General features: G+C 37.3%; 2 protein-coding genes across 8 annotated transcripts; both read left to right on the top strand.

Annotated features, from left to right (window-relative positions):
- The first annotated feature begins 503 nt into the window (after window positions 1-503).
- Wde (Fibronectin-III type domain-containing protein windei) lies at window positions 504-15,305 on the top strand. Of its 7 annotated transcripts, none has more exons than XM_077416270.1 (15): window positions 504-662; window positions 7,369-7,692; window positions 8,028-8,144; window positions 8,316-9,260; window positions 10,131-10,462; window positions 10,611-10,871; window positions 10,963-11,286; window positions 11,388-11,505; window positions 11,669-11,850; window positions 12,533-12,637; window positions 12,737-12,791; window positions 12,970-13,037; window positions 13,123-13,222; window positions 13,318-13,487; window positions 13,591-15,305. In XM_077416270.1, the coding sequence occupies exons 2-15, from the start codon at window positions 7,434-7,436 to the stop codon at window positions 13,684-13,686; spliced, it is 3,132 nt and encodes a 1,043-aa protein (XP_077272396.1). In that variant the 5' UTR covers window positions 504-662; window positions 7,369-7,433; the 3' UTR covers window positions 13,687-15,305. The 7 variants fall into 7 exon arrangements, with proteins under 7 accessions (XP_077272396.1, XP_077272398.1, XP_077272397.1 ...); XM_077416272.1 differs by lacking the exon at window positions 504-662 and adding an exon at window positions 2,717-3,388; XM_077416271.1 differs by lacking the exon at window positions 504-662 and adding an exon at window positions 5,389-5,655.
- Window positions 15,306-19,160: 3,855 nt separating this feature from the next.
- Window positions 19,161-25,169, top strand: LOC143902985 (putative E3 ubiquitin-protein ligase RNF144A). The gene is made up of 4 exons (XM_077416283.1): window positions 19,161-20,968; window positions 21,074-21,236; window positions 21,363-21,685; window positions 21,942-25,169. Exons 1-4 carry the CDS (start codon window positions 20,255-20,257, stop codon window positions 22,176-22,178), a joined length of 1,437 nt encoding a protein of 478 aa, XP_077272409.1. The 5' UTR covers window positions 19,161-20,254; the 3' UTR covers window positions 22,179-25,169.
- Window positions 25,170-25,431: the final 262 nt, after the last annotated feature.

Below are 25,431 nucleotides of genomic sequence, written 5' to 3'. Positions count from 1 at the left end.
ATTGTACGTACAATATCGTACAATATACACTTATAGTGCCAACAACAGCGTCATCGTGATGGAATTTGATGCATTTGCATTACTTACCGGATTCGCGATAACGGTCGCTCATATTTCGTGCGTGTAATTGTAGCAACGAAAAGGGATATTCGCGCAAAGCTCCTCGACAAAAGAAAAAAAGAAAAGAGGCAGTCCCTGTAGTTAGGCTAAAATTGTTGTTCGGAGAAGATTTAGGTAACGCTGCGCATGCGCAGATAAGGTTGTGTGTCAACACACGACGACGTGTAGGTCGATAACTTTTTAGATATGCGTTTATTCGCATTACAATACCTTCGTATCTTAATATTTTATTTTTCGATCATCTGCCTTACTTCGACGCGTCGTACGCCTTTAATCAACCGCAACTTTGTTGTATTTCCCGTGGTAACATTGTAACACAACACGTTAGCCGGAGGCGCCGGAGGTAACGGTAGAGGGAGAACTGGCAACGTTGCCAGAGTCGCTTGTTTAGCTTTTTGCGGTGTTGCAGCTGCTCGACAATCTGGCAAGCCTGAGTAGAAGTGCAGTCAGTGTTTCTGGCATATTTGCCTTAAATATAACCTATTTCCACGTGGTGAAAAGTTAACAACACTGCTTGAAACCTTCCCACACAATAATATAACGTAAGTTTATCGATTATTATTTTAATATGATATCTTGATATAGGCTTAGTGTTAACGCCGTTGGATTTGTGACGAACAAACGTGTTATTGGGACTCGAAACGTTGCGCGGCGTGTCATTTTATCGCACGTTTCTCTATTCAAATTTTGAACTCGTATACGTCTCAGTCCCGTTTTAGATTTTTAAGATGTTCGAGAGATGTGTGTGCGTATTTTAAAACGTAAAACAAAATAATTTTTTTCACTTGTATTTTTATCTATAAATTTTTTCGAAATAAATACCAGTAATTATAACCATGGATCGAATGAGGCAAATTGCCAGAATTGGGCCTCAAGGCCCAAATATGCACGGAGTCGTTTGTTCGTGATATATAGAGACTCTTTGACGTAGCAACGACACCATTTTATGTAGCTTTGTGTACGCCATTTTGTTGTTGTTTCTAGGATACACACTAGATGATTTCATCAATTTTGAGGTTAACCAAACTTTTTATTCCACGAGAAGTACGATTTATTTTTTACGTCGTACTGTAATATATCATAAATCAATGATATACAGATACATAATATTTTCACGAACGTCGACAAATGTTCAATTTTCTGAAATCTTAGTTATTAGGTAGATATAAATGATATATGTTTCAATCGTCTTCATTGACCTTTTGTTTACGAATTATATTTGTTGCGCGCGCGTTCATCAATAACGTAATACCGAAACCAGAATATCACAAGAATCGATTCAAATCACATGGTAATGTTAAAGCTTCAAAATATTTTTTTCATTTAGTTTGATCTATTTTTTTTGTAGAAATTTTTTGATATATATATACATACATATAATTTTATTTGTTATTGTAATCGTAATATCTTGTAGGTTACGATCGCGCAATATTTCGCATTATTTCATATTTATATTCATTTTTATGTATATTCAAGTAGGAGATGCTTTGTATCTTTGAGACTGTTTAGAATGAATTTATGATGTTCTACAAGGTTTTTTTTATAGATATCAGTAACAAGAAAAATGTTCTGGTATCTATATTATCTAACCTTTTCGTGTTAAATTAGAAAATAATGTATTTGGTTATAATCAAATATTGGGATTATATCTCTGAAAGAAGATTTGGCAATTACAATATAAGAAATTGAAAGATAATTTCACATTTTGCAACATTGTTACGTAATGACATAGCATCATTTTGTCATCAAGATAAAAGCAACGACAGATGGCACTACTTGTTCAGTAACGATCTTCCATCGAGACTTCTAGAGAATACTGCGCATATAAACATATTTTAAAAATACAATTAATTATTGATTCTATTATTATAAATATCTATTTTTAACATTTTTTAAATTATGACATTTTAACATTTCTTTAATTCTTAGTAAATTGAATACGTTCAATTTTTTATTATATCTATTAATTTTCTACATAGTTTAGATTCCTCAAACGTGAGTTATTATATACTTTCCTAAACTTTATAAATAAATAAATATGTATATATACAGGGTGATCCATTTTAAATGTCCACCTTAAATATTTCTTGAACAATACATTTTAAAGAAAAGTGTTTTAGATAAAAGTTGAACCTAGGATTCAAAGAGAACCAATAGACAATCTTTTTAGATTTTGGGTTCAAGGCCCGTGTTGAACCCTCCAATTTTTATCTGAAACATTTTTCTTTAACATGTATTGTTCAAGAGATATTTAAGGTAGGCATTTAAAATGGGTCACGTGGGTGACAAAAGTACATACAGTAACAGCAGTTAAATACAGGCTTGTACATAACATTTTTTATTACTTTTATAGAATTGTTAGAATAAATTATAAAATTTTTGCATGTGCGGTTCGTTATATATTTTAATATATTATAATAAAGCAAAAGTTTATCATTGTCGTTAATGTGACAGCCAGCAATATTTTTATTGTACTTCAAAATCCAATGTACAATATTTTTTAGGTTTTTTGCCGTGTGTCTATAAATTCACAAAACGTTATAGTAAAAAAGTTCATACGAAGTTATACGGAAAGAGAGTTTTTTCTATTATCTATACTAATTTTGAAATCGCGAGGAATTTAGCATTTAGCCAATCACGAGTTGAGGTTATGTTGAGTATGCTGTGAATCGCGTGTGCCTGTGCGTTTATGTGATTGTCCATCTCGCGCGATTATTGGATGCTGGAGATAAACAAAAAACATTCACACTACGCCTGATCGTACTTGGGAAAACGTCAAACCCATAATTTGAAAACTGTTTGAAATGAAAAAAAATTGTATTTTTTAGCATGAATGTTTTCATTACAGTAATCGCAAATTTTCGGATATTATATTTTTCGAAACTACACGTGCAGAAAAATTTTACTCACTGAGAAAAGAATTTTAACTCTTAACGTGCATACGTGGGTCTACGGCGTTCGAGCCAAAGTGATATCTGCTCGTAACTGTAAAACTTACAAGCCTGTTAAAAGATATTAAATAAACGATGTTTATTAAATTAACTATAAAATCGTCAATTACAATGTAGACAGACGTTTCATGAATTTTTTTAGATTTTTTTAAATACTTTAAGGTAGGGAAAAATAGCGTTGAACGTGACAGACCCACATATCCACTTAGAAGGTACCGAAAAAACGTATGCACTTTAAGGGTTAAGTCAGTGTCTGATAGCGTTAAACATTTTGGACATTCGAAGAGCGGAGAGAGAAGCGTATCAGGTAGAAAGAGGTACCGTATTCAGAAGTAGAAACTTTAAAGGATGTATCAAAAAAATTACTTTTAAAATAAGATGTGTCAAAGAATTTTCTGAAATAAAATGCTTCAAGGATATATGGAAAAAAGAACCCAGATAATACGTATGTTTCAAATCGGGAGATATGACGTCTTAATTATATAATGACGACGTCTTTAAAGCCCGATCTACATCTATTGTAATGCTTTAATCATAATAGCGATCGTGGTCGTAAGCAAAGAAAAGCTGTTGTAAACAGTATATCTATGCGAATATATCTATAAACACACTTTTATTCGCGCGTCGAGAAGGTTGATAGGTTAGGTTTGTAGGTTACTGTTGTAACGCCAGACAAGCGTCGTAATCAAGAGTTCAAGTTGAATCACGTCATACGATGAGCTTACGATAGCTGCTATCGTCGTAAGGAGTTTACGATGAACATTACGATTAATGTAGATCGACCTTAATAGTAGCATAAGAAAGATTGAAAGATATGACGTCTTAATGACGTCTTTAAGACGTTATATCTCTCGATTTGAGACATTATTATTATTAGGCCTGTTTGTTTTCGCTGCACGTCTAAACTAGTGTAATAAGTTAGAATAAAACAAATATATTTTCTTTCATTCTAACTTATTGCACTAGTTCAGAAGTGTAGCGAAAACGAACATTATGTTCACTTGGAACTTTCTAAAATAAGATATACTACGTTTACGCGAGCGTTACTTCTGTAGTAACTTATACGATACGTCCTTCGCGTAAACGGGTGACGTATCATAAGTTACTACGGGAAGTAACGCTCGCGTAAACGTAGTAATAGACGAATTAGTTGTGTTCTTCTGCAAATTTTTTTTTTGCTCTATTGCAAATTACAAATAGACAATTGTACCTAAAAATATAATTCCTGCTTCCTCTCTTGCTTGTCGGAAATATAGATTGCATAATATCCGACCTGGAAGATGGAAAAAGAGGAGGGGGAAAGATGTCAATTTGTTCCCGATATCGCCAAGGTTGTCTGGCTAATGAGAAACCTATGAATATGTTGACACATATAACTTGAATTAGAATTGTGTTATTGAAGAAAAATAAATTTCGATAGTGTGTCAGCACTGACGTCTACTGGATGATATGTACACGCGTCAACCTAATTAAGCAATGAGGCAGAATTAATTTTTCAAGATCAAAAGTGCAGAAATCTATATTACAGTCAAGTATCGAACTTAAGATCGAGGCAAAGTGACGAAAATCGATCGTCCTACAATACGACGAGGAGCTGTACCGTTTCCCCCACCATGAACTGTGCTATTGGTGCGGCGAGTAAAAGGGAAGGGCTCTATTCATCAACCGCTCAATAAAACGAATCCGTGACGAACATTCCATGTGTGTAAATTATTAAATGATCTCACATGAACGCACAAGACGTCATTGAGAAATCGATTATAAATTTGGGCCCAATATAAGGATCTTGATGGAATAATATAACAAAAACTATGCAAATATGCCAGCTGATGTGTAACAAGCTGGTAAGATCGATAAGACCTATTTCGTGTATGCGTGTGTTACATTCGAATAAAAACATATGAATCTACGAAAGTGAAAGGAAAAATTCGAGTGGAATACGAAACGGTCAGAAACAAACCATGTTTTTGGATTTGATGCCACGTCATTAGAAAAAAAATTTTTTTGGACGTGCTACGCGTCTTTCTAGCCCCTCCAGACGGACATAAATGGAGCAGCAAAATTTTTTCGAAAATTAATTGCCGGTATGTCGGCCTGTATGTGCCGGTTAAAAATAAGATTCCTTTATTGCGCAGCGAATCGGGACGTTACAAGCGCAGTTTCTGCTTTCTGCTCGCATTTTTCGATGCTTCGTGCACGCTCGGCAATCTTCGGGATGGAAACTCGGGGCCTAAGTGCAGTGTACTCCACCGACTCCACGCTCGATGCGCAAACCCATCGATGACGCTGTAGACAGTTCGCGCGGTTTCTTTAACTCGCGTTTGAAGATATCGGGGGAGAACCGGGAGAACGATGTGGAGAGCGCCAGAGCGGCGATAGCGACATTCGCGACGTTCCGCAAGCGACGTTCCGTTCTCGACCGAAGTGCCATCGTGTCGTTCCATGACATCTCGTTTGTGCTGAACGAACATCCCCGATGAAACACACTCTCCGCTACCGCAACTCGTGTGTTCTCGAAATTTTCGCCCATGCCGATGCAAAACCAAGGCAACGTGCCCTATTTAAGGGGCATAATCTTTTCGAGGTGATGCACCTTTAAAGTGATTTTACACAGATAAGCGCGCTTTCTCGCGTCCGTTCGAGGTTGTGCAACACGACTCGCGGATAGCCCTCGTCATTGGAAAAAAAGCCAGACTTGTATATAACGAGATCACATCGAGGATCACGGATAAAGGCTTCTCCGACTGGAAAAGTACGCCGTTGTACAACTTTCAGCTGGAGCAAGCGGGAGATACTCGTTTTCGGCCCGCCATCTTTTATACCTGGATAAGGTCAGGGCCCTCGGCCCCCTTAGTCAGGGCCTGATCGCGTCGTTCGATCACAAGCGAACAATTTCCGCGACGATTTGTGCACACGTTTATCTTACGAACGCGACGGGCATCCCGTTTCATCGGGACGCATCGGATTTTTGCGTCAATCGTCATATTCAGCAAAATAGTGACCTCGCGTACGACGGGCATCGATCCAGAATGAGGCGTGCGCGCGCGCGCGCGCGCACGCGGTACAGTGTACAGTAGGCGTCAAAATGTTAAGGTGCTTTTTCGTTCGACGAGTAATGAGTAACCTCTATGCACTAATCGTTAAATTAAGAGCGGCAATTATGTCGACACATTAAACAGAAATATATTCCGTCTGATCCCACGAGACGGATGCCCACAAAAAGGCGGAAAAAGAGAAATAAACGCACTATATGTACGAAAAAGGGTAGGGAGGAAAGGGAGGAGGAAAGAATTTCTCGAACATAAGCCAATTATGACAAGTAGTTATCTTTTTTTTTTTTTCGAAGTGTTTTTTTTATTTAGAGCAAAAAACCCTCATTTTGCGGGTGCAAAGCTGGTTGATAGTGGAACGGTGTGTCTCGGTATTCAACTGTTTTGTCCCGAAGATGGCAATTTCTCGAAACTCGAGAGATATTGTTATTCAAAACTGCGTCAGAATTATTTGCCTTCTTTTCCCCTTCTTTTTCCGTTCCATTTTTTTAAACGTATTAATTTATTACTATTATTTCGGTTTAGAAACGGATCTTGTAGAGAGGTTATCCACGAGACAAACAGTACCTAAACCACAATGACGCCCGCTCTACGACTGGACTACTTTTTTCATTGACGATACTTTCGCGAAATTGATGATGCTGTCAAATATATATTGGCGCTGTCAATCGGGATACGAAATGCAATGTGCTTGTCTTATGTAATTTTTTTATTTCATGGATGTTTTAAATTTTCGAGATATTTTCTGTAGCAGTCCCCAAAAATTGAATACATTTAATATAATGCCCGATCTACAATAGCTGTAGTAAGCTGTAGTAAGCCTCAAGATGTAAGAAATTGACCAATCACAGTCGATTATTCTCCTCACATTCCTGTAATTGGTCAATTTCTTACAGCTTGAGACTTACTACAGCCATTGTAGATCGGGCATAAATGGTTTACCATATTTAAGACAAATACAACGCACTATATATATATTTTATGATTGTAAAAATCTTGTGGGAATAAAGATCTATAAATATTTCACTGAAATATCAGTTTTTTGCGTTAATTTACTAAATTACCTCTGAGTTAATATATGTTAAAATATCTCTGACTATATATACACATATATATGTATATTTACAGCGATATAGTACACTCTTATATATAGTACAGATATATATATATATATTAAATTAGGATTATATATTAAATAGTGTATTATTATGTTGTGCATATGTCTCTCATGTAGTTTTCTATTATAGATTGAAAAAAGTATTTAATTGTCAAGATAAATGAACAGTGACATTTTACGGTGCTCAATTTTATAATGGAAAAGACGCAAGCTGGAACAGTGCATAATTCAGAATCTAGTTCCCCAGTCACATGTGACGATAGAACTGATAATGATGAACTGTCTAAAGAGAAAGAGGATGAATTATTATTCGGTGTAGAAGACGACGGGGACGACGAAGATGCACTGTCCGATGATAGTTTGCGCTTGAGATTATCTGACGATGACGAGCAAGAGAACACTACAACAAATGACACAAATACTGCGGAATTAAAATCGCAAAGTAGAATAGCTGGTATGTAATTATTATTTTTTATCTATGAGAAGTAAATTAACATATATTGCTTGATATATGTCATTGAATAATTTCTGAATGATACCCTGATATATATGTTTCTTTCCATTGTGTTGAATGGAACTGTCCATAAAATAACTTGCAAAAGAAGACATAAAATGTTAAATCTAGAAATACCCAAACATAAATGTCACAGAAGAGAGAAAGAAAAAGAGAGAGAGAAAGAAAGTAGTTATATTTTATAAAATTAAATAAAATGGAAGTCTTTTTATTTATGGATGTGTTTGCGTTTTTTTGCATCTATATAAATACTAGCATTTTTGTTTTGTTTGCAGAACAACCAATTTTAGATAAAATCGCAGAAAAAACACTATGCTCCGACCTGCGGGAGACTGTAAAAGAAGTTTCCAAGTCTGATAGTGAAGAATCAGCGCAGAACGAACATGATACAGGTAAGATCTTTGCGAATGACAAAATTGTTACTATTACCAAATCAAGTTTTCGTCACATCAAGAATATTGATGCAAATTTTTGAAATGAACTTGTGTAATCACTTCTTATATTGCTCCTCACTCTTAAAACATTGGAAACGAAGGAGGGATCAATCATTTGATTTGTTGCAGCGCCCTTAGATGAATATACATCCGAAAACAAACAAGTACAAGATAATATACGTAAGTCGGAAAATACCAGTGCGACTGCTAATGAATTTAATGAAAAGTGTACATTCAAATCTAGCAAAGATTTAAAGATTACCGATGTAACCAACGCGTGTCCAAGTGCAGTATTGAAGGGACATATCGCAATAGAAAATGATAAATTGTCTATAAATAATCATACACACACAAGTAATGTTCGAAATGCAGAACTAACAACTCATAGTGAAGAAAATCTAAAAGAGGCATCCAGCGATAGTAACAAAATAATTTCGACAAATTGTGAGCTAAATAACGTAGACAGTGTAGACAGTAATATCCCTTCTGTAGATTCTGCTAATATTAAGATATGTAAGAGTGAAAAATTGATTACAAATGTGATTGTTTCTAATAATAATGATGATAATTTAGAAGACAAAATAGTAGACAAACGTATTAAAAATAACAGTCACTCTCTAAAAAGCTCACATGTCGAACTTAATAATGGTCCAGATTACGTGGATTTAGTCACGTCCGGTAATTCTAAGGATTCATTATCATATATAGATACTATTGCGCATAAAAATAAAAACAAGAATTCAGAGCCGATGGATGTAACAGAAAGCAAAAGTGCATCAAATATTTCAAACGTCACAGAAAAAGTGACGAATATTTCATTGATACAAGATCAAAATATTTCATCCAATGTTAAAGATAACGCAGAAGTAACCGAAGACCGTAATGTTGATAAATTTGTAACTCAAACTATAGATAATAATTTATTATTAACAAACATTTTATTAGTACCTAGCGATGTGGATAATTCTAATAGCGAGAATGGAACGAAAAATGTTGACACGGTCATTCCGAGAAATAAACGAATTAAAAAAACAATCAATACGGTACAAGATCGTACTGAAGAAGATAAACAAGGTAGGAAATATTTAACGTTAAAAGCGAAATACGGTATTTTATCAATATCTAATAGAAGATTAAAAAAAATACTTAAAGAAATTTGATACAAGAATATTTAGTTTTATATACTCAGTGAACATGTCTCAAATCGGGACATAAGACGTTTTTAAGGCATCATGGGTCCCGATTTGAAACATGCGTCCCAGACAACTCATAGCGTTTTTTCTTGGCTGCACTATCGCCCTGCACTGCCCTGCACTACCCAATAGCGTTGCATTAATGTTGCACTAGTGTTGCACTAGTGGGCAATAGTGCAGCCAAGAAAAAACGCTATCAATGTCTAAAATCGAGGACATATGACGTCATTGAGACGTCATAAGACGTCATATGTCCCCGATTTTGGACATTGTGTTGTCTGGATAGTCAAGTGCAATCGTATTTTCTGATTTCTAAGTAGATTTATGGATGATTGCATGCAACTTTTGCAAAAGATTTTCAAGGGCGATATCGCGCATAACGTATCCTGATATTTATATGTATCTATAATAATGTAGTAATAATAATATGAAATATGTGATAAGTAGAGAAAGAGGATATATCATCTCTATAGAGATGATTGTTTTAAAATTATTTACGTCTGTCAGTATCATTTATAAGAAAGTATACCCAGTGAACCCAATGTCTCAAATTGGGATTAAGACGTCTTTAAGACGTCATAGCCTCGCGTTGATATGCGTCCGGGTACATTCTAAAATAAATCATTTCTCAGTACAGTCTGTGTGTTTTGTTGTTGTACGTAAAAATCTTTTATTATGATTTATTTATAATTCTTACTATATATTTTTTAATATACACATTAAGATATATTTTTGCATTTTATTATTACAGAGGAACAGGAGAGCGGGCGACAAAAGCGGAAGACGGCTAAAAACGCAGAAGAGATAATCAGGAAAAAGTATCTTAATAGCGACAGTGATTCTAGCGATAATACGGAAGTATTCGTACCAATGAATCACAAACTGAATCCGGATATACGTCCTGCATCACCACCTTCATTAAAACGTAATTGTCCGGAAAACGAGGTTTTTAATGGTAATATTAAGAAAGCGAAAATGAGTACCAAGGGCTCGGAAGAAAAGAAAGATGTCACACAATTGTCCTTTATAGAGAAATTTTTCCGGCGGGACCTCAAAGAGAAATTACCAAAACTTACGCAGGAGGTAAACAAAAATATTTATATTGAAATACAATAAGATATCTTTTACGTACTTGTTTTTAATTATATGTTTGTTGTATGAAAATGAATCTCACGTAATTACGAAAACTAAAACGCGTGCTTATTATATATTACTGTTTAATATGCTTAAGGAATTGGAGGAGCTCCTGATTCAAAAGATTGCCGAAACAATCGCGATGCGCAGTGAAATTGGACAGCTCAGAGAACAAGCTCGCATATCAGAGAAATATCAAGAAACAACACGTGTGAAGATGCAACAGTTGATGAAGCAAGTGAAGGATTTCGAAATGGTGCTGAATCGTAATGCGATAGACCGTCGTGCGAATCCTGACAAATCTGTCGCGCCTATAAAAATAAATAGATCTGTAGGCTTGCAAGTCAGCTTTATAACGGTATTTATTTATCGCTGAGATATCGTTGAACTCATTTCCGCGGTATTCATGTAAAATTATGTTGGTCGATATTAACGTCTCTACTCATTAGGAACACGGAATGCAGAATCTACGGCAAACCGCGAATCTCAAGCCTGCAGCAAACACCACGAACACCACCACCAGCACCACTTCTCCACCTACTGAGGCAAATAACAATGTAACAAGTCCAAGACGCGGTGGAATTAAAATAAGATCGCCCCGACCTGTAGTAACCGTCTCTACTCCTATAATCACGCAGAATCATCCGGCTCAAACGGCGTCTGTTATTTCCACCGTGACGCCCGCAGCTTTGGTTGTTGCTAAACCTTTAGAAGCATCACACACGCTAACGTTGTCCAACCAGCCTAGCGGTATTCAGCCAATCTTACCTGCTGTAAGTAACACAAGACTTAATCTAATACTACTTATAACCGATATAAAGCAGAAAACTTATTTTATGACATCGCATTACGTTAATTTATGCAACGTTTGCAGCCGCAACAGACTATTGTCCTAAATGGCAAAATACAAAATCAAGGAAATCGTCCGATAGCTCCGAAGCCAAGAAATAACGATCTTATTGATCTTACGGACGAGGAAGAAAAGAATAAATGTATGTTCATCTATTTCTCAACTATTTCTGTATATGCGTATTTACATATATACAGATGGCGCATGCTTTAAGGCCATAATCTATCTTCATCACGACGCGTGATAATAAACATATGTAATTATCACGTTTTCCTCATTATCTAACATGTTCTATATTGTAATAGCAAATGCGAAAGTTAAGACTACAGCACCTATAATTGAACAGCACGTGAATATAACACCGAAACCTGCGCAATCTTTCCAAAGGGTAATACAGACATTACCGGCAAACGTAGCAATTACGACGCAGCCGACTAGTATAAAAGTGATAACGACTAATCAACAGCCAGTATCAACTGCTCTCGTTGTAAGCATTTTTGTCTTATCTATTGTACATGTGTGAGAGGAAAAAATTTATAAAATTATATGATAAAATCTAGATAAACGTGGGAATGCCGCACGTATGAATGCTAACGATATACAACACGGCTATTAAAAATTTAGATTTTTAAACAAATATTTGCACACGTTATTTCTAAATAGTGTTTCAGTAAGACAGCAACGTTATAAGGAATGATCTTAGCGGAATATTGCAAAGTTAACGCTGAAAAGAACGTGCGCGAATAGTTTCAAGATAATTGAGAAATATAGTTGAGTTTTATTATGTGTTACTCCTGTATTACGTAGCATATTCTGTATTTGCTGGGTCGCCGATAGATGACATCTTTTCTCGTAAAACATGATGAATGTAATTGTTGTATGTATATCGATATTTGCTGGAGTAATTTTTGCTTTTAAATGTTGAAATAATTGTGCAAAATTTAAACTTAAAATTGACGTTATTAACTTTTGTACAAATATCATTTAGAAATTTTATACCGGCAAGAACGCTACGTTATGAGGAATCATCTTAGCGCAATACGTGTGAACGTTCTCTCACGTGAATGATGCACGTATTGCACAATATTTGTGTAATTTTCCTATCGGGGTAGTATTTAAAAAGGAACGAAGGAGATGTATGATTATATATATTATATTAATTTTTTTAGAATAATGTGAATCCGCCTAGACTGCAGGCGTATGTGATGCAAAGTAGTGGCACAGGCTCGCCAAGACAAGTATTGATAGCATCAAATGCTAATCAGCAAGTACAGGTTAGTAGTAACACGTTCTTGCCAGAAACGTTCTTTCTGAGAATAAGAAAGTTATTGTAATGTTGTTTTATATGAACAAGAACGTCAAATATTTTCTAGATACGACCTGTGAGCACACCTAATAGGCCACCGTTTTCAACTGTTACTTATAAAGGTACGTAAATTATATCAAAGAAAAGAACGTGTATTAATATACGCAATCTTTTTTTTTGTATAATACATTATTACAATACTACGATTTAGAAGAACTACAGTGAAAAATGGTTACAAAAAATATGATGCTCGTCGCATTGTTTAACATTGTGTTATTTACTTCATTATTTTGTCAACAGGAGTATCAACACTCGCGAATGGTACTGTGCGCCTACTAACCACGCCTGCAGTTCTACAGATAAATAAGGTGAATATCCGCGAGCACGTGATGCTATCTCGTACGACATTTGTTTATTGAACGCGCGTATGATTTTAGTACTGTTTTATTTCAGCATCCGGCGCCACTGCCAGACATTCCAACTTACGCAACGACACCTGGCTGGAAGCTTCCACCGCCCGCACCATCGTTGAAGATTTCAAAAGTCTCGAATGGTAAACTCTATATGAATGTCTCTATTTTATATACAACGACGTCAACGTCAACTTTCAAGCTACGAAATTCTCAATATAACTTTAATGTCGCATAGGCATAGTGTTATCCTGGAACATGAATCTAACGGATAAATATGCGGAAATCGCCAGTTATCAATTGTACGCTTATCAGGAAGTCGCTGGTGTGAGTCCTAGCACTTCACTGTGGAAGAAAGTGGGGGATGTGCGCGCACTTCCGCTGCCTATGGCGTGTACCTTGACTCAGGTAAATTGAAAACATCAATGTTGTAACTCGTCAAAGGGATAGAACGAGCCTCGTGCGTTGTTTGGAATTCGCAATACTAATGAGAGCAATATTCTTGTTACAGTTTTCCGAGGGTAACAATTATTACTTTGCGGTCAGAGCGGTTGATACACATTCTCGAAAAGGACAGTACAGTACACCTGGCAATATCTTCTTGTAAAGGACCAACGTCAAGTTTCGAGATCTCCGTTCTTTCTCTATTTCTGTTTTGTTACTCTTTACACTTGCGTTCAACGCGTACTTGTGATAAAAATAGTTTTTAAATAACGTCTCACAATAACACGGTACATTATAATGGATCTGACTCGACGATTGATTTTATAGCTAATGTCCCTCTTGAATTATTGAACTCAAATGCGATAACTTCAGTTGATATTATGCCCATAAATGCTTCCAATCGCACATATAATTTATTGTATATAATTTCTGATTTCGTAATATGTATCTTGTTTCTTTTTTATTCATTTCTTTTAACAGGTGAATTTTAATTCATTCTTTCGGGGCAAAATATTGATGTTACAACATAATTGTATTTTCTTGAAGACATTTTTATGACAAATTCATGAAGTTATTTGAATTTTTGCCTTCTCTGGTTTCTTGCTTTTTGGTTTATTGCTTATAAAACTGTCGCAGTGCATAAAGATACAGACGTCTAGTCAAAAAATTTCACATATTTCAAATATACGTAATGGTATTCGAAGACTGGTTTTGAAGGAAATATATTATTCGAGCCCATTTGAAGATTCTAAGACAACGACGTACTGCTTGACTGTTTGTGCTAAGTGTCACTGAACGCTAAACGAAAGATAGCTATAGACAGACATAAAACAATCGTAGCACAAAGTGGGAAATGTTTTGTACATTAGTTATTGCTTATAATCTTAAATCATTGGATGATTAAATATTCTATTAATCATAATAATGTTAAGCGAAAGGTTATTAAAAGCAAAAAGTTTAACAATCTGCATTACGTTATATAGGGTGCCCCATTTTAATGGAAACAGCTGTATATCTCTTAAACTTGACGTACAAAAAAATGTTTCAGACAAAAGTCGTATAGTCTGGAAGGGGACAAATAATGGTAAAATCAATTTTCGGAAAAAAAACGTTTTTATAAAATCATATGAAGGTTATCATCATCTTATTTTTAAATAGACAACACGCATGTCTCAAATCGAGACACATAACGTCTTAAAGACATCATTAAGACGTCTTAATATTGTGTTCACTGGGAAGTACAGTGGATCAAAAAAGTATTTGCACATCCAATGTTCTTACAATAACTTTATTCGAAGGAATAATACATAAGTACGACGTGTGTCTATAAGTAATTTATTACATACATGCAATATATGTAATAAGTAACTTATGGATACAATATGATTTTTTTTACATAATATGACATTCTTTTAATTATTCTGCATAGAAAAGTATTGAAGTAGAGTTTAAAAAAAATCAATAGTTTGAGTTTATGGTCCTCCAAACCATATATATAACTTTTGTCTGAAACATTTTTTTACTAATATGTTTAGGAGATATATATATATAGCTAGCTGTTTCCATTAAAATGGAATATCTTATATACATATATATGTATCCTTATATATTATTATTTTTATGACATTTTAATAATATCACACTCGTGCATTCCCTAACGTTTCTGAATTTATCTATAATAAAAAAAAAAAAAATTACACGCAGCAGCTAATGAACAAAAAAGCACATTCCTCACTTTGTACGAAAATTATCTTCGTCACTATCGTCGTTTTTCGTTCAGTGCTCAATTATGAAGGGTTAAGCGGCATGCCACCTCTATTCCTCGGATTTTAGCTATTATTAGTGACGCAAGTTTGAAAAACTTCCGTAGCCCGTTTTTACTTCCTAAATGAATAGGCATTAAATTAAATTTAATTATTATTTAGCTTACCCTTGGTATTTCCGACGACAGCATCTATTAGTCTGGTATTTTCGAACAATTAACTGCAACGTAATTGTTACTCCAGATAATATAATTTGCTCAATTTTTATACAGCTAAATTCGAATGTGTATTTACGCTAGTATATGTACATCGTAGGAAAAAGTCTCTTTTAATAAGCGAGAACTACATTATCTGAATCGCTCGTGTGTAAATATTAATGTGTAAATATATACATACATATACATATATACATGTATATCACATGTCATTATGATATAGGGTGTTTCCTAAGTAAGTATACAAACTTGAAGGGGATATACCTTAGCTTATTTTAGAAAGAAAGGATCCTATGAACCTATGTCATAAACTGCTTCGTTTTCAAAATAGTCAAACATTTTTAGATGCGCACCTGGTGCATCTAAAGATTTTCGAAATTTTCATATTCTTTCTCTCAACTTTGACACCTTGTATTTTGAAAACGAAGCAGTTTAGCACATATGTTTATAGGACTTTTTCTTCTTAAAATAAGCTAAGGAATATCCCCTTCAAGTTTGTGTATTTATTTAGGAAATACATACTACGTTTACGCGAGCGTTACTTCTGTAGTAACTTACGCGACGTCCGTCGCGTAAACGGGCGTTTGTAGTAACTTAGATAAGTTACTCCGCGTAAACGAGTGATATCGCGTAAGTTACTACAGAAGTAAAGCTCGCGTAAACGTAGTAAATGAGCATAAGCGATATTTGCGATACTGATTAAACTTAAATTAATGAACTTCATTTACTCACCATAATGATAAAATAAGTAGTTAAATTAATTATCTCTTTTGTATTTATATGAACAAATAAACTTTTCAATTAATTAAAATTATTTTTTACAACTTCTTACAGTTCTGCCTTTTTTACTCTTTGTTCTCGCTTTGTTCTCGATATACTATACAGGCACGTATTATAGAATTTTTCAGAATGAGTTTCGATTGGAATTATTTCGTTTTCTCTAGAAAACACAAGAGAAATCTAGGAAAAAAACTAAACAACTCTGATTCATTTCGAAAAGTTCCATAAGTGTCCTAATCTCATATACAGGGTGATTCTTAAGTAAAAAACACCCTCTGTAATCGACCTTCTCGATCGAGTCTAAAGTATATATATTTTATACATTCCAATTTTTATATTTTTCCAATCTTTATATATATTTTATAAAAGAGAAAAAAGATAAATGTACGAAAGTTTATAATTTAAGAGCATTTCTGGCATTATTTTTCTTATGTTTTATTAAATAATAAATGTGCCGGGATCAATTTGAGAATTCGCATCGATTAATTGAGCGTTTTGAAGGAAAAACTTGATTGAGACAGTATGCATCCCAAGTAGCAAAGTGACGACATAATGACGTATATTTTTAGTCATTTTTGGTCTATGACGTCGGCGACTAATAATGGACGTTTATAAGACGTCATTTCTTAGACCATCTATAAAGACGTCATTTTAAACCAAATATAAGGTCTTTTTGTAACATAACTATTTTTATTTCTTAATATTGTATAATAAAGTAATAATATAATAAAAACCACAAAATTAACTACAAATAATATGTTTCGCAACTTTATGATTGAAATGGTGAATTTATGGTAAGTGGACGTATAGTTTGCGCGTATAATGCGTGTGATTATAGTTTTATGATAACTATTTCATGCAGTGTTATAGCTATCAAGGAGACAGCATTAAAATTATTGAACACTTTAAAGATCGATGTACCTGTTATAGACAAGTACAGTTAATAAGGAAGCGTCAGGGTCAGGGAATCGTCACTGGTCCACTTTTTACTTGAATCAAAAGTGTTGCAAATTTTTATTGCATTAAATGTTCATCTGACAAGTAGGTTTTTTCATGTTTTTCCTACAAAGTATATTCTAAAAGATAGGTATATAATGTAATGAGAATAAAGTAAAAGGTACCGAAGATGGCCATAAGATCAACTTATTGTACTTAATTGACAAATTAGGTTAAGCTAAAATAAGCAGGAACTACAATGTATATAGTAAAATAATAGTTGTATTTATATGAGTTAATAAATTATTCTCGTAAAAAAAAAAAAAAAAACTGTCCACTGGATCATCAAAGTCAAGCAACACGGGCGCGGTGCTGTACTTAGGATGGGGCGGTGATCGCCTTGAAAGAACGGCTAAAAAAGCGGTTTTTTTTCTTAGATAAAGAAAAAAACGTTTTTAAAATAAATGTTTATCAAGTGGACATTTTAACATTTTAATTTCATAAAAAACATTTCTAGAAACCGGTATGTCGCGTATATTGGTCCTATTTTTGCCGTCAATATGACGTCAGAAAATGTCATATGTGGATGTGACATATATAATATATATATCATATATCGACGTGTCATTTTTTTTTTCGGGTTTCACGAGTCCTATTTAGGACGTCTGATTGGTCATTTTGTGACCAAAATTTACCGTCATTATGACATAATTTTGCTACTTGGGATATGTATTCCACGAATGTCACTATAGTCATGCGATGAGTTAATTACGATTAGTATTGTCAACAAAGAGAAAGGGAGCTTCCTAGCGAAACATGACTTGATATATAATCCAGACTTGATATATAATTCGCGAAAATAAATGATTCTCTCTCTCTCTCCCTTCCTCTCCATTCTCCTTTTTTTCTTATGCTCCTCCGGTTTCGAAAGAGAGATTAATCAATATAGTCTGTATCTCTCTAAATTATGCAACGTCAGTCTATCGATCTGTCATACAGCACAGACCATTTCAACAATACTGGCAGCAATATTGCGGGTATTTTGTTGGATCGTTGCGACATTGCTAGAATTCTATTTTGCGCGGCATGAGGATAGCGTACGTCAAATTTCTCTCGTCAGATCGCTTTTTTACGAAATTCTCTCCAATTCGAATAAATTATATATAAATAATAAAAAAGTAGATATATATTTTATTAATTTCTGCAATATGTTTTATTGGCACGTATATACGGAAAGTTGATCACGATCGAGCGAGCTTCCATTAAATCGTGAAACACAGTCGAGCTAATTAATAATTGAAGACGTCTTAATGACGTTTTTAAGACGTCTTATATGTCTCGATTTTGGAAATTATCTGGAAAGCGACGTATCTCAAATCTTGGCAACATTCCTATATACCTACCGCGCACAAAAAAAACGAGCAATATCGCAATCGATTGAACAGTCAGCGATCCGTTCGTGTGAGCTGCTTCTTAAGGACACGCTATATAATTCATTAAAAACATATTAATGGCAGCGTAAATCCCAAATTAAAACGGTAAATAAAAATTTAATACAAAAGAATCAAGTCATAAGGAGTTTAGCTGACAAACAGAAGGCGCACATTGCGAGCTTGAAGCCCGGGGCCCCGGTGAGCCGAAGATACGGGGGGCAGAGAGGAAGAACGAGAAGGAGAAGTAAAGTGCAGAAAGTGTAGCTGAATTAGGCGGAATCGGACGGCGCGGCGACGCGAATTCGACCATTCGACAGAACGTCACGTTATTAGCAACGAAATTGCGCTTTCGCGAGTTCCCTGGCGGGAACCACACCGCTCTCTTTAATTCTCTCCCGCTTCTCCCGCCCGCGGCATGTCGCGTCAGCTGTATATGCTTTTCCGCGCGACTTTTCGCGCGCACGACGCACGATGCGCGCCAACAAATGAATCACCCGCGGAGGGTGTGTAACTTCAGTGCGACAACGTCAAAATAGAAGCGCGGTCCCGCTAATCGCGAGGGTGACCCACGTCGCGACCGCGGCGTTCCTCGGCGAGAGCGAGAAGGGAAAACGAATGAGGAAGCGGCGGGAGCGGAAGTACTATCGCGGATCGCGGGTCGGATAATTTATGAACGCGCGCGCGCGCACGGGTTTTTCTCTTTCTCTCTCTCTCTCTCTCTCTCTCTCTCTGACTCTGGGTGTGCGCTGTGCGCACGCGTGTGCGTGTGTGTGCGTGTGTCGCGCACAGCAGTGTATATACACTGGGTCTGGCGACGGCGAAGGTGAAAATGTTGGCAAAGACCGCGGCGCGCTGACATAGGTGACACGACGGAGTGGGACGCGTCTCGTGGACACATAGTGAAAGCGCGACGGCGACGACGACGACGACGAAGCGGACGATCCTGCGGCAATCACTGTAGCAGTAGGCGAGAAGCAGGGAAGCGCGGTAGCGCGCAGCGACCGTTCATCGTTGAGGCGCCGCGCGTCGCGTTTCGCGTACGAGCGCGCATCGTCGATCGACACGTTCGCCAGTGCGGCGCGTATACTCCGGTTTGCTCACGCTCCTTCACGCCGACGGTTATCTTGCACACACACGCGCGCGCTCTCTCTCTCTCTCTCTCTCTCTCTCTCTCTCTCTCTCTCTCTCTCTCTCTCTCTCTTTCTTTCTCCGTCTGTCTTGAGGCGCCCGAGGACGATCAGCTGTTGTGGGTGTTCCGTACGTCGTGGTGTCCATCAGCGCGCATCAGCGGTCGGACATGCCCGTCGCGCGGGCTCGATACCGCGACACGAAACGCTAAATGTAACGTCAAACAAACGGCGTGCAGCAGGTGCGAGAAAGGTCGAGTTACGACATCGTCGGGGACGATGAGGCGGCGGTTCGACGACGGTGCCGTTTCAGCAGCTTAACGCGCAGGGCACGTTGGAGCATGTGCGCGGGAGGTGACGGAGGCTCGGAACGACGACGGGGATTATGACGAGCGGCGCGTGGGTCCATCGACGTCCGCGCAGCTACACCGGGGTGAACCGTGCGTGTTTGCCATGTACATATGATTATCCGGGTTCATGCGTTCCCTTACTGCCAGCGGCGAGCGAACAGCGACGGCGACGACGGGCGCGGAAGGGAGCAGCACCGGCACCTCGCCGCGGGGGGAACGGCGTACGCGGGCCTGCTCGTCGTCCGTAACCGGCAGCGACGTCCAGGGGATGCCTAGCCTACACTCGCTCGTCTTACGACGGGCACCGCTGATGGACATGGGTGCCGCCACCAGTTCGGTCACCGCCGTCAATCCACCCGCCAAGATCACGGCCAGCCAGAAGAAGATCGACAAGCCGTCCAAGATCAGCAGCGGCATCCGGCTGCCCCTGATACGCAAGGAGGCCAGCGTGGCGAATCTCTCCCTGACGGAGAGAACGGCGCCGGGCGGCAGGGAGGCGGACGCGCCTCTCCTGCGTCCTGAGAGCAGCGCGAGCCTCGAGGCACGTGGCGGCAGCTGGATGAACCTGGGCCCGGGCGCGTTGAGGAAGTGCGAGACCGCCGTGGGACTGAGCACCTCGGCTCTCGAGGGGAGACCCATAAATCGCAGCAGAGTCTGCTCCCGTTGCTCCAGCCTCTTGTCCCTGGCGTCCAGCTCGCGCTACAGCCTGGCCGCTGGCAACTTTGTTCCCGCGGGCTCGCAGCAGACGATCGGACGGATATTTTGTAAGCTGTGTCTCGTCGACACTTCTCTCTCCAAAACATTTAAGATCGAGGGATGCGGTTGTTCCTATTGTAAAGATGTAAGTTGTCGAACTGTTGTCAGTTTCGAAAGAATATGCGCGTTGTTAGACGTTAAAAAGATTATATTATTTATGATTTTGTCTTCTAATGATTTGTTTTTTTAGTGTATGCGTGCCTACGTAGAATTTGAAATTGAGGAAGGCGCGTACGAAATTAGTTGTCCCGATGCTCAGTGTGATCGTGGCGCCGTACTATCCTTGAAAGAGATATCGAGTCTTGTCAACACGGAACTCGTGGAGAAGCACTGCAAGTTTCGTTTAAATAGAGGTAAGTGGGGGATTCTCTGTCTATATTCAGTTATGCGTCGTCAGATGCAAAAGTGTAGTTTTTCGCGCGAGATGATCAAGCCCGCGCACTAAACATTTTGATACGATCGATGTAATTTGTGTGCAGATGTGTCAATGGACAAAGGACGCGCGTGGTGTCCACGAGCGGGTTGTGAAACAATATGTTCGATAAACGGCAACGGTGAGAGCGGCGCTCCTTTAGGTCCTGTTCACTGTCCCAACTGCTCCACAAATTTCTGTTCGGTATGCCGTGAGCCTTGGCACAACGGGGCCTGTTCAGATCTTCCATTAGGAATACCGTTCGGTAGCGATCACATTAAGTGTTGTCCTATGTGTTCCGTGCCGATAGAAAAGGACGAAGGTTGTGCTCAAATGATGTGCAAAAGATGTAAACACGTGTTTTGCTGGTACTGCTTAGCATCCTTAGATGTGAGTATTTGAGACGGTAAAGAAAAAGTATGCGGTCTACCACTACGTTTACGCGAGCGTTACTTCTGTAGTAACTTACGCGATATCACTCGTTTACGCGAAGGACGTCGCGTAAGTTACTACAGAAGTAACGCTCGCGTAAACGTAGTATACGTTCCAAATCTTTAACATTGCTTTAACATTGCTAACGTTATTTCTTTATACGTGACAATGCTGCCACTGGACGTAAATTGATTGTTAAATTGTTGATGCGCAGGATGACTTTCTGTTGCGACATTACGACAAGGGACCATGTAAGAATAAATTGGGCCACTCACGTGCGTCCGTGATATGGCATCGAACGCAAGTTATCGGAATCTTTGCTGGTTTTGGCATACTTCTACTTGTCGCATCGCCCTTGCTGTTATTAGCGGCACCTTGCATCGTATGCTGTAAATGCCGCGTCTGCGGCTCTTCCAGACTTGAACAAGAGGAAGGCGACGCGACGACATAGGACCTTCCAAACTTTTTAATAGAATTCTCGCTTAATTATTTCTTTGAGCTAAAATATAAGCGCTCTTCCTAGGCTCCCAGTCTCCATGGGAGACGATATAATTGGCAACCTATATATAGATATACATTGCATTTTGTTAAGTTTACGTTTTATTTTATTTTTTGCGTCTTACTAGAAGATACATAATATAAAAGGGCAGAATGCATATCTCAGTCAAAAGAGGAGAGAGACAGAGCATATTGTGATTAATTATATATTTATGTTTTAGATGTTGTTTGGACATAATAAGAGATGTTGTAATTTGTATAGTTATAATATATTTGTTCCGATATACATTTATTTTATATAGTCACTTAATAAGTTTTATATGATGATTAATTTTATAAAGAAGATAATCAATATGATGACTCGTAATTAATTATGTGATTCAACCAGTCTAATAATTTACAAATACTCATAATGAATTCTTATGCAGGAACATTCCAGGAATTTATTTATATACATATATCGGACGTTAGATTTATTATACTGCCGTAAAGCATGCTACAATCGAGCGTCATAAAAATATTTGTGCTATTAAATTATAATTATGTTTGGATTTCTATCAATTGGATTGTCAGCTTATTTTTTTTGCCCTTGTAAAGTGGCGATAACAGGACGCCGATAATCATTTGATTTTTTCCCGATTCTTCGATTATCTATTATAACTAAATTATATTTAAATTATAATGCATATTTTTTTTTTTTAAGTATACAGTGTGTGTATATCTCTATATGTGTGCCCGCATCGAACTACCGTGCAAGGCTCAGATCTACATTTTTATAGTGAAACGAATCTTGATCGTGTGAAGTATTAGATTGCACAATATTCTATTCTTGTTATCTTAATTTGTGGGTGCTTTCACGTTTACTTTGGTGATTTAATCGCATGTATATTACATGTACATTAATTTAGAAACGAGTATAAAAGCATAGTGCGTAAAATTAACTATATTACATAAAAAGATCTACATCATACGATCATACATTTTATCATTGAAATCGAGAGAATGTTGTTGTTAAATATGTATTTAACACGTTATCGTTATCGATCGATGTGTGAGCTGTGCAGTTAACGTTTGACATTAAGAATCTATAAATTAATATGTGCCATGTGATTGCGAGACTCTACAGAGAGTTACACTTCCAGGAGCTCGGGATCCGCGATGAAGTAAATTCGCACCAAAACGTGTTAATTACAATCACGATAATCACCTATTATAAATGAAATTTAGATTATTGTGAAGGTCACGGAATAAATAATCAACTTTGGACAATAGTTATATGTTATCTCCAAGAGAAAAGAAAACAGGTTTTCTCGTCGCAAATAATAAACGAATATCAAGGAAACGACAGAAAAAAATATATATACATATATGTGATTACGTAATAAATGTATGTGGTATTTTGTATATATATAGTAAAATGTAGACGCTTAAGAGATGTGGGAAGACGTTACATTTTCGATAAAATTGCATTTCTCGCAAGTAATACGAACAGTTTAGCTTAGCGTTATTTAATAAGTTTTCTGTGTAGCCGACTTTCATTATTTTACGCCACAACTGTTGAAATATCTCATTTGTTTTATTAATATCGCATGTAAATATTATAAAAAGACGGAAGACGAAGACATCCCAGATAGCACAGATGATCATTATATGAACTCAAAAAGGATTTCACGAATCCTTTTTGAGTTCATATAATGATCATCTGTGCTATCTGGGACACACACGTGCGTGTACGTGTGTATAATTATGCATTTGAGTGTGTGTGTGCACTCGTGTGTTAAAAAAAAAAAAATAAAGGTACAATGAACTAGGAGTAATTACTGTATACGTTCTGCGTTTGTCTCTCTGAACATTTTTTTTCCGTCCGGGCGTTTTTCTACTCTCGGATTTATCAATGTTGGCTGCCAGCGACCCGCAGGAACTTCCAAAAATTCACCTTTCGCACGCGCGCGCGAGGAGAAAAAACAAGAATTCGTTAAATATTAATGAGATGTATTGTATGTGTACAGCATCTCGTACAAAATAGAGAAAGAAATTGCCCAAGGTCGGCCAATCGATATCGATGACGTCAAAACCAAGAAATGCGGCATAAATTATTTCTGCGACTCGTGTCTAGCGTGCGAGATTTTAACTGATAAAAAGGACGATAGCTCTGTCTGTGTTTGCTTATATAGCGGCCGTAATCTGAAAACATTTCTCCCGCTTTTGCCGTACCCCGGCCCTGGCGGCCCTAGTCCCTTTCTTTTTGGGCGAGTTACATTTTTTTGTATCGGCGGTAATGTCACGAACGCGAATTGTCCCGTTAAATTTAACAGGCCTCTCCGGGAGTTTCAGGCCAGCGGAATCGAGGAGGGAGGGAAGGCTGCCCAACTCTTGCCGTTTCTACTTTTGCCCCACTACGATGATGTTTGTACAGGGCCGACGAGAGAACGCGCGAGGAAATTTTCTCCGGTGTCTCAATAAGGGGAATAAAAATCCTTGCGAGATCATATCGGGTGTAAATCCAGTGCAAAAAGGTGAAAATGTATAAATCTAAATATTATAAAATTTCCCTTTAGCCGCACTGTTCTTACACATGCTATTAAAATTAAACAAGTATATCATTCAAGTGGGGTCGGAGAGCAGAAAATACGAAATACAGGAAGTGCAGTTAAAAGGAGAAATTTATAAATAATACAGATAACAAGAAAATAAAAGGCGTCGGTTAGGAAGAAAGCTGATTCGCTTCGAGCGAGACCACCTGATGACACTCCCCCCTCCTATAGAGCTATATATCGTATACATATAATTAAGCCTGTTAAAGCCTGTTTTATCAGATAGCGTGATAATGTAAACAATCTGTGTATCGAGAAACTAAACTCAATGCACATTTTTGGACTCTAAATTCGTCTGTGGAAATTATCTGATTCTCCGTTAATAAAAATATTGGTGCGTCATCGTTCAAGTAGACGTTGTTTTATCTCAAATTTTAATCTACCAAGTTATTTATCTGCGAGCCAAGATTCGTCTGGCAACAAACACATACAGTTCTCGTATTGTATAGTTTCTCTTGACAATGATTTTCTTCATTAGAGAACAATAAAGGATCGATGTATATACAAGCATCCGACAGTGTTGGATGCTTTTCACATTAGATAAATTATGAATATAATTTTTCTGAATTCTCTTCGGAGATGAATAAAACAGTCATCGGCCTGCAAGCAGAT

Source organism: Temnothorax americanus, unplaced genomic scaffold, assembly GCF_048541705.1.
Source record: "Temnothorax americanus isolate GAGA-0224 unplaced genomic scaffold, ASM4854170v1 Scaffold42, whole genome shotgun sequence".
Classification (NCBI taxonomy): Eukaryota; Metazoa; Arthropoda; class Insecta; order Hymenoptera; family Formicidae; genus Temnothorax; species Temnothorax americanus.
The sequence above is the reverse complement of the archived record's forward strand: the minus strand, read 5'-3'. Positions and strand labels throughout refer to the sequence as shown.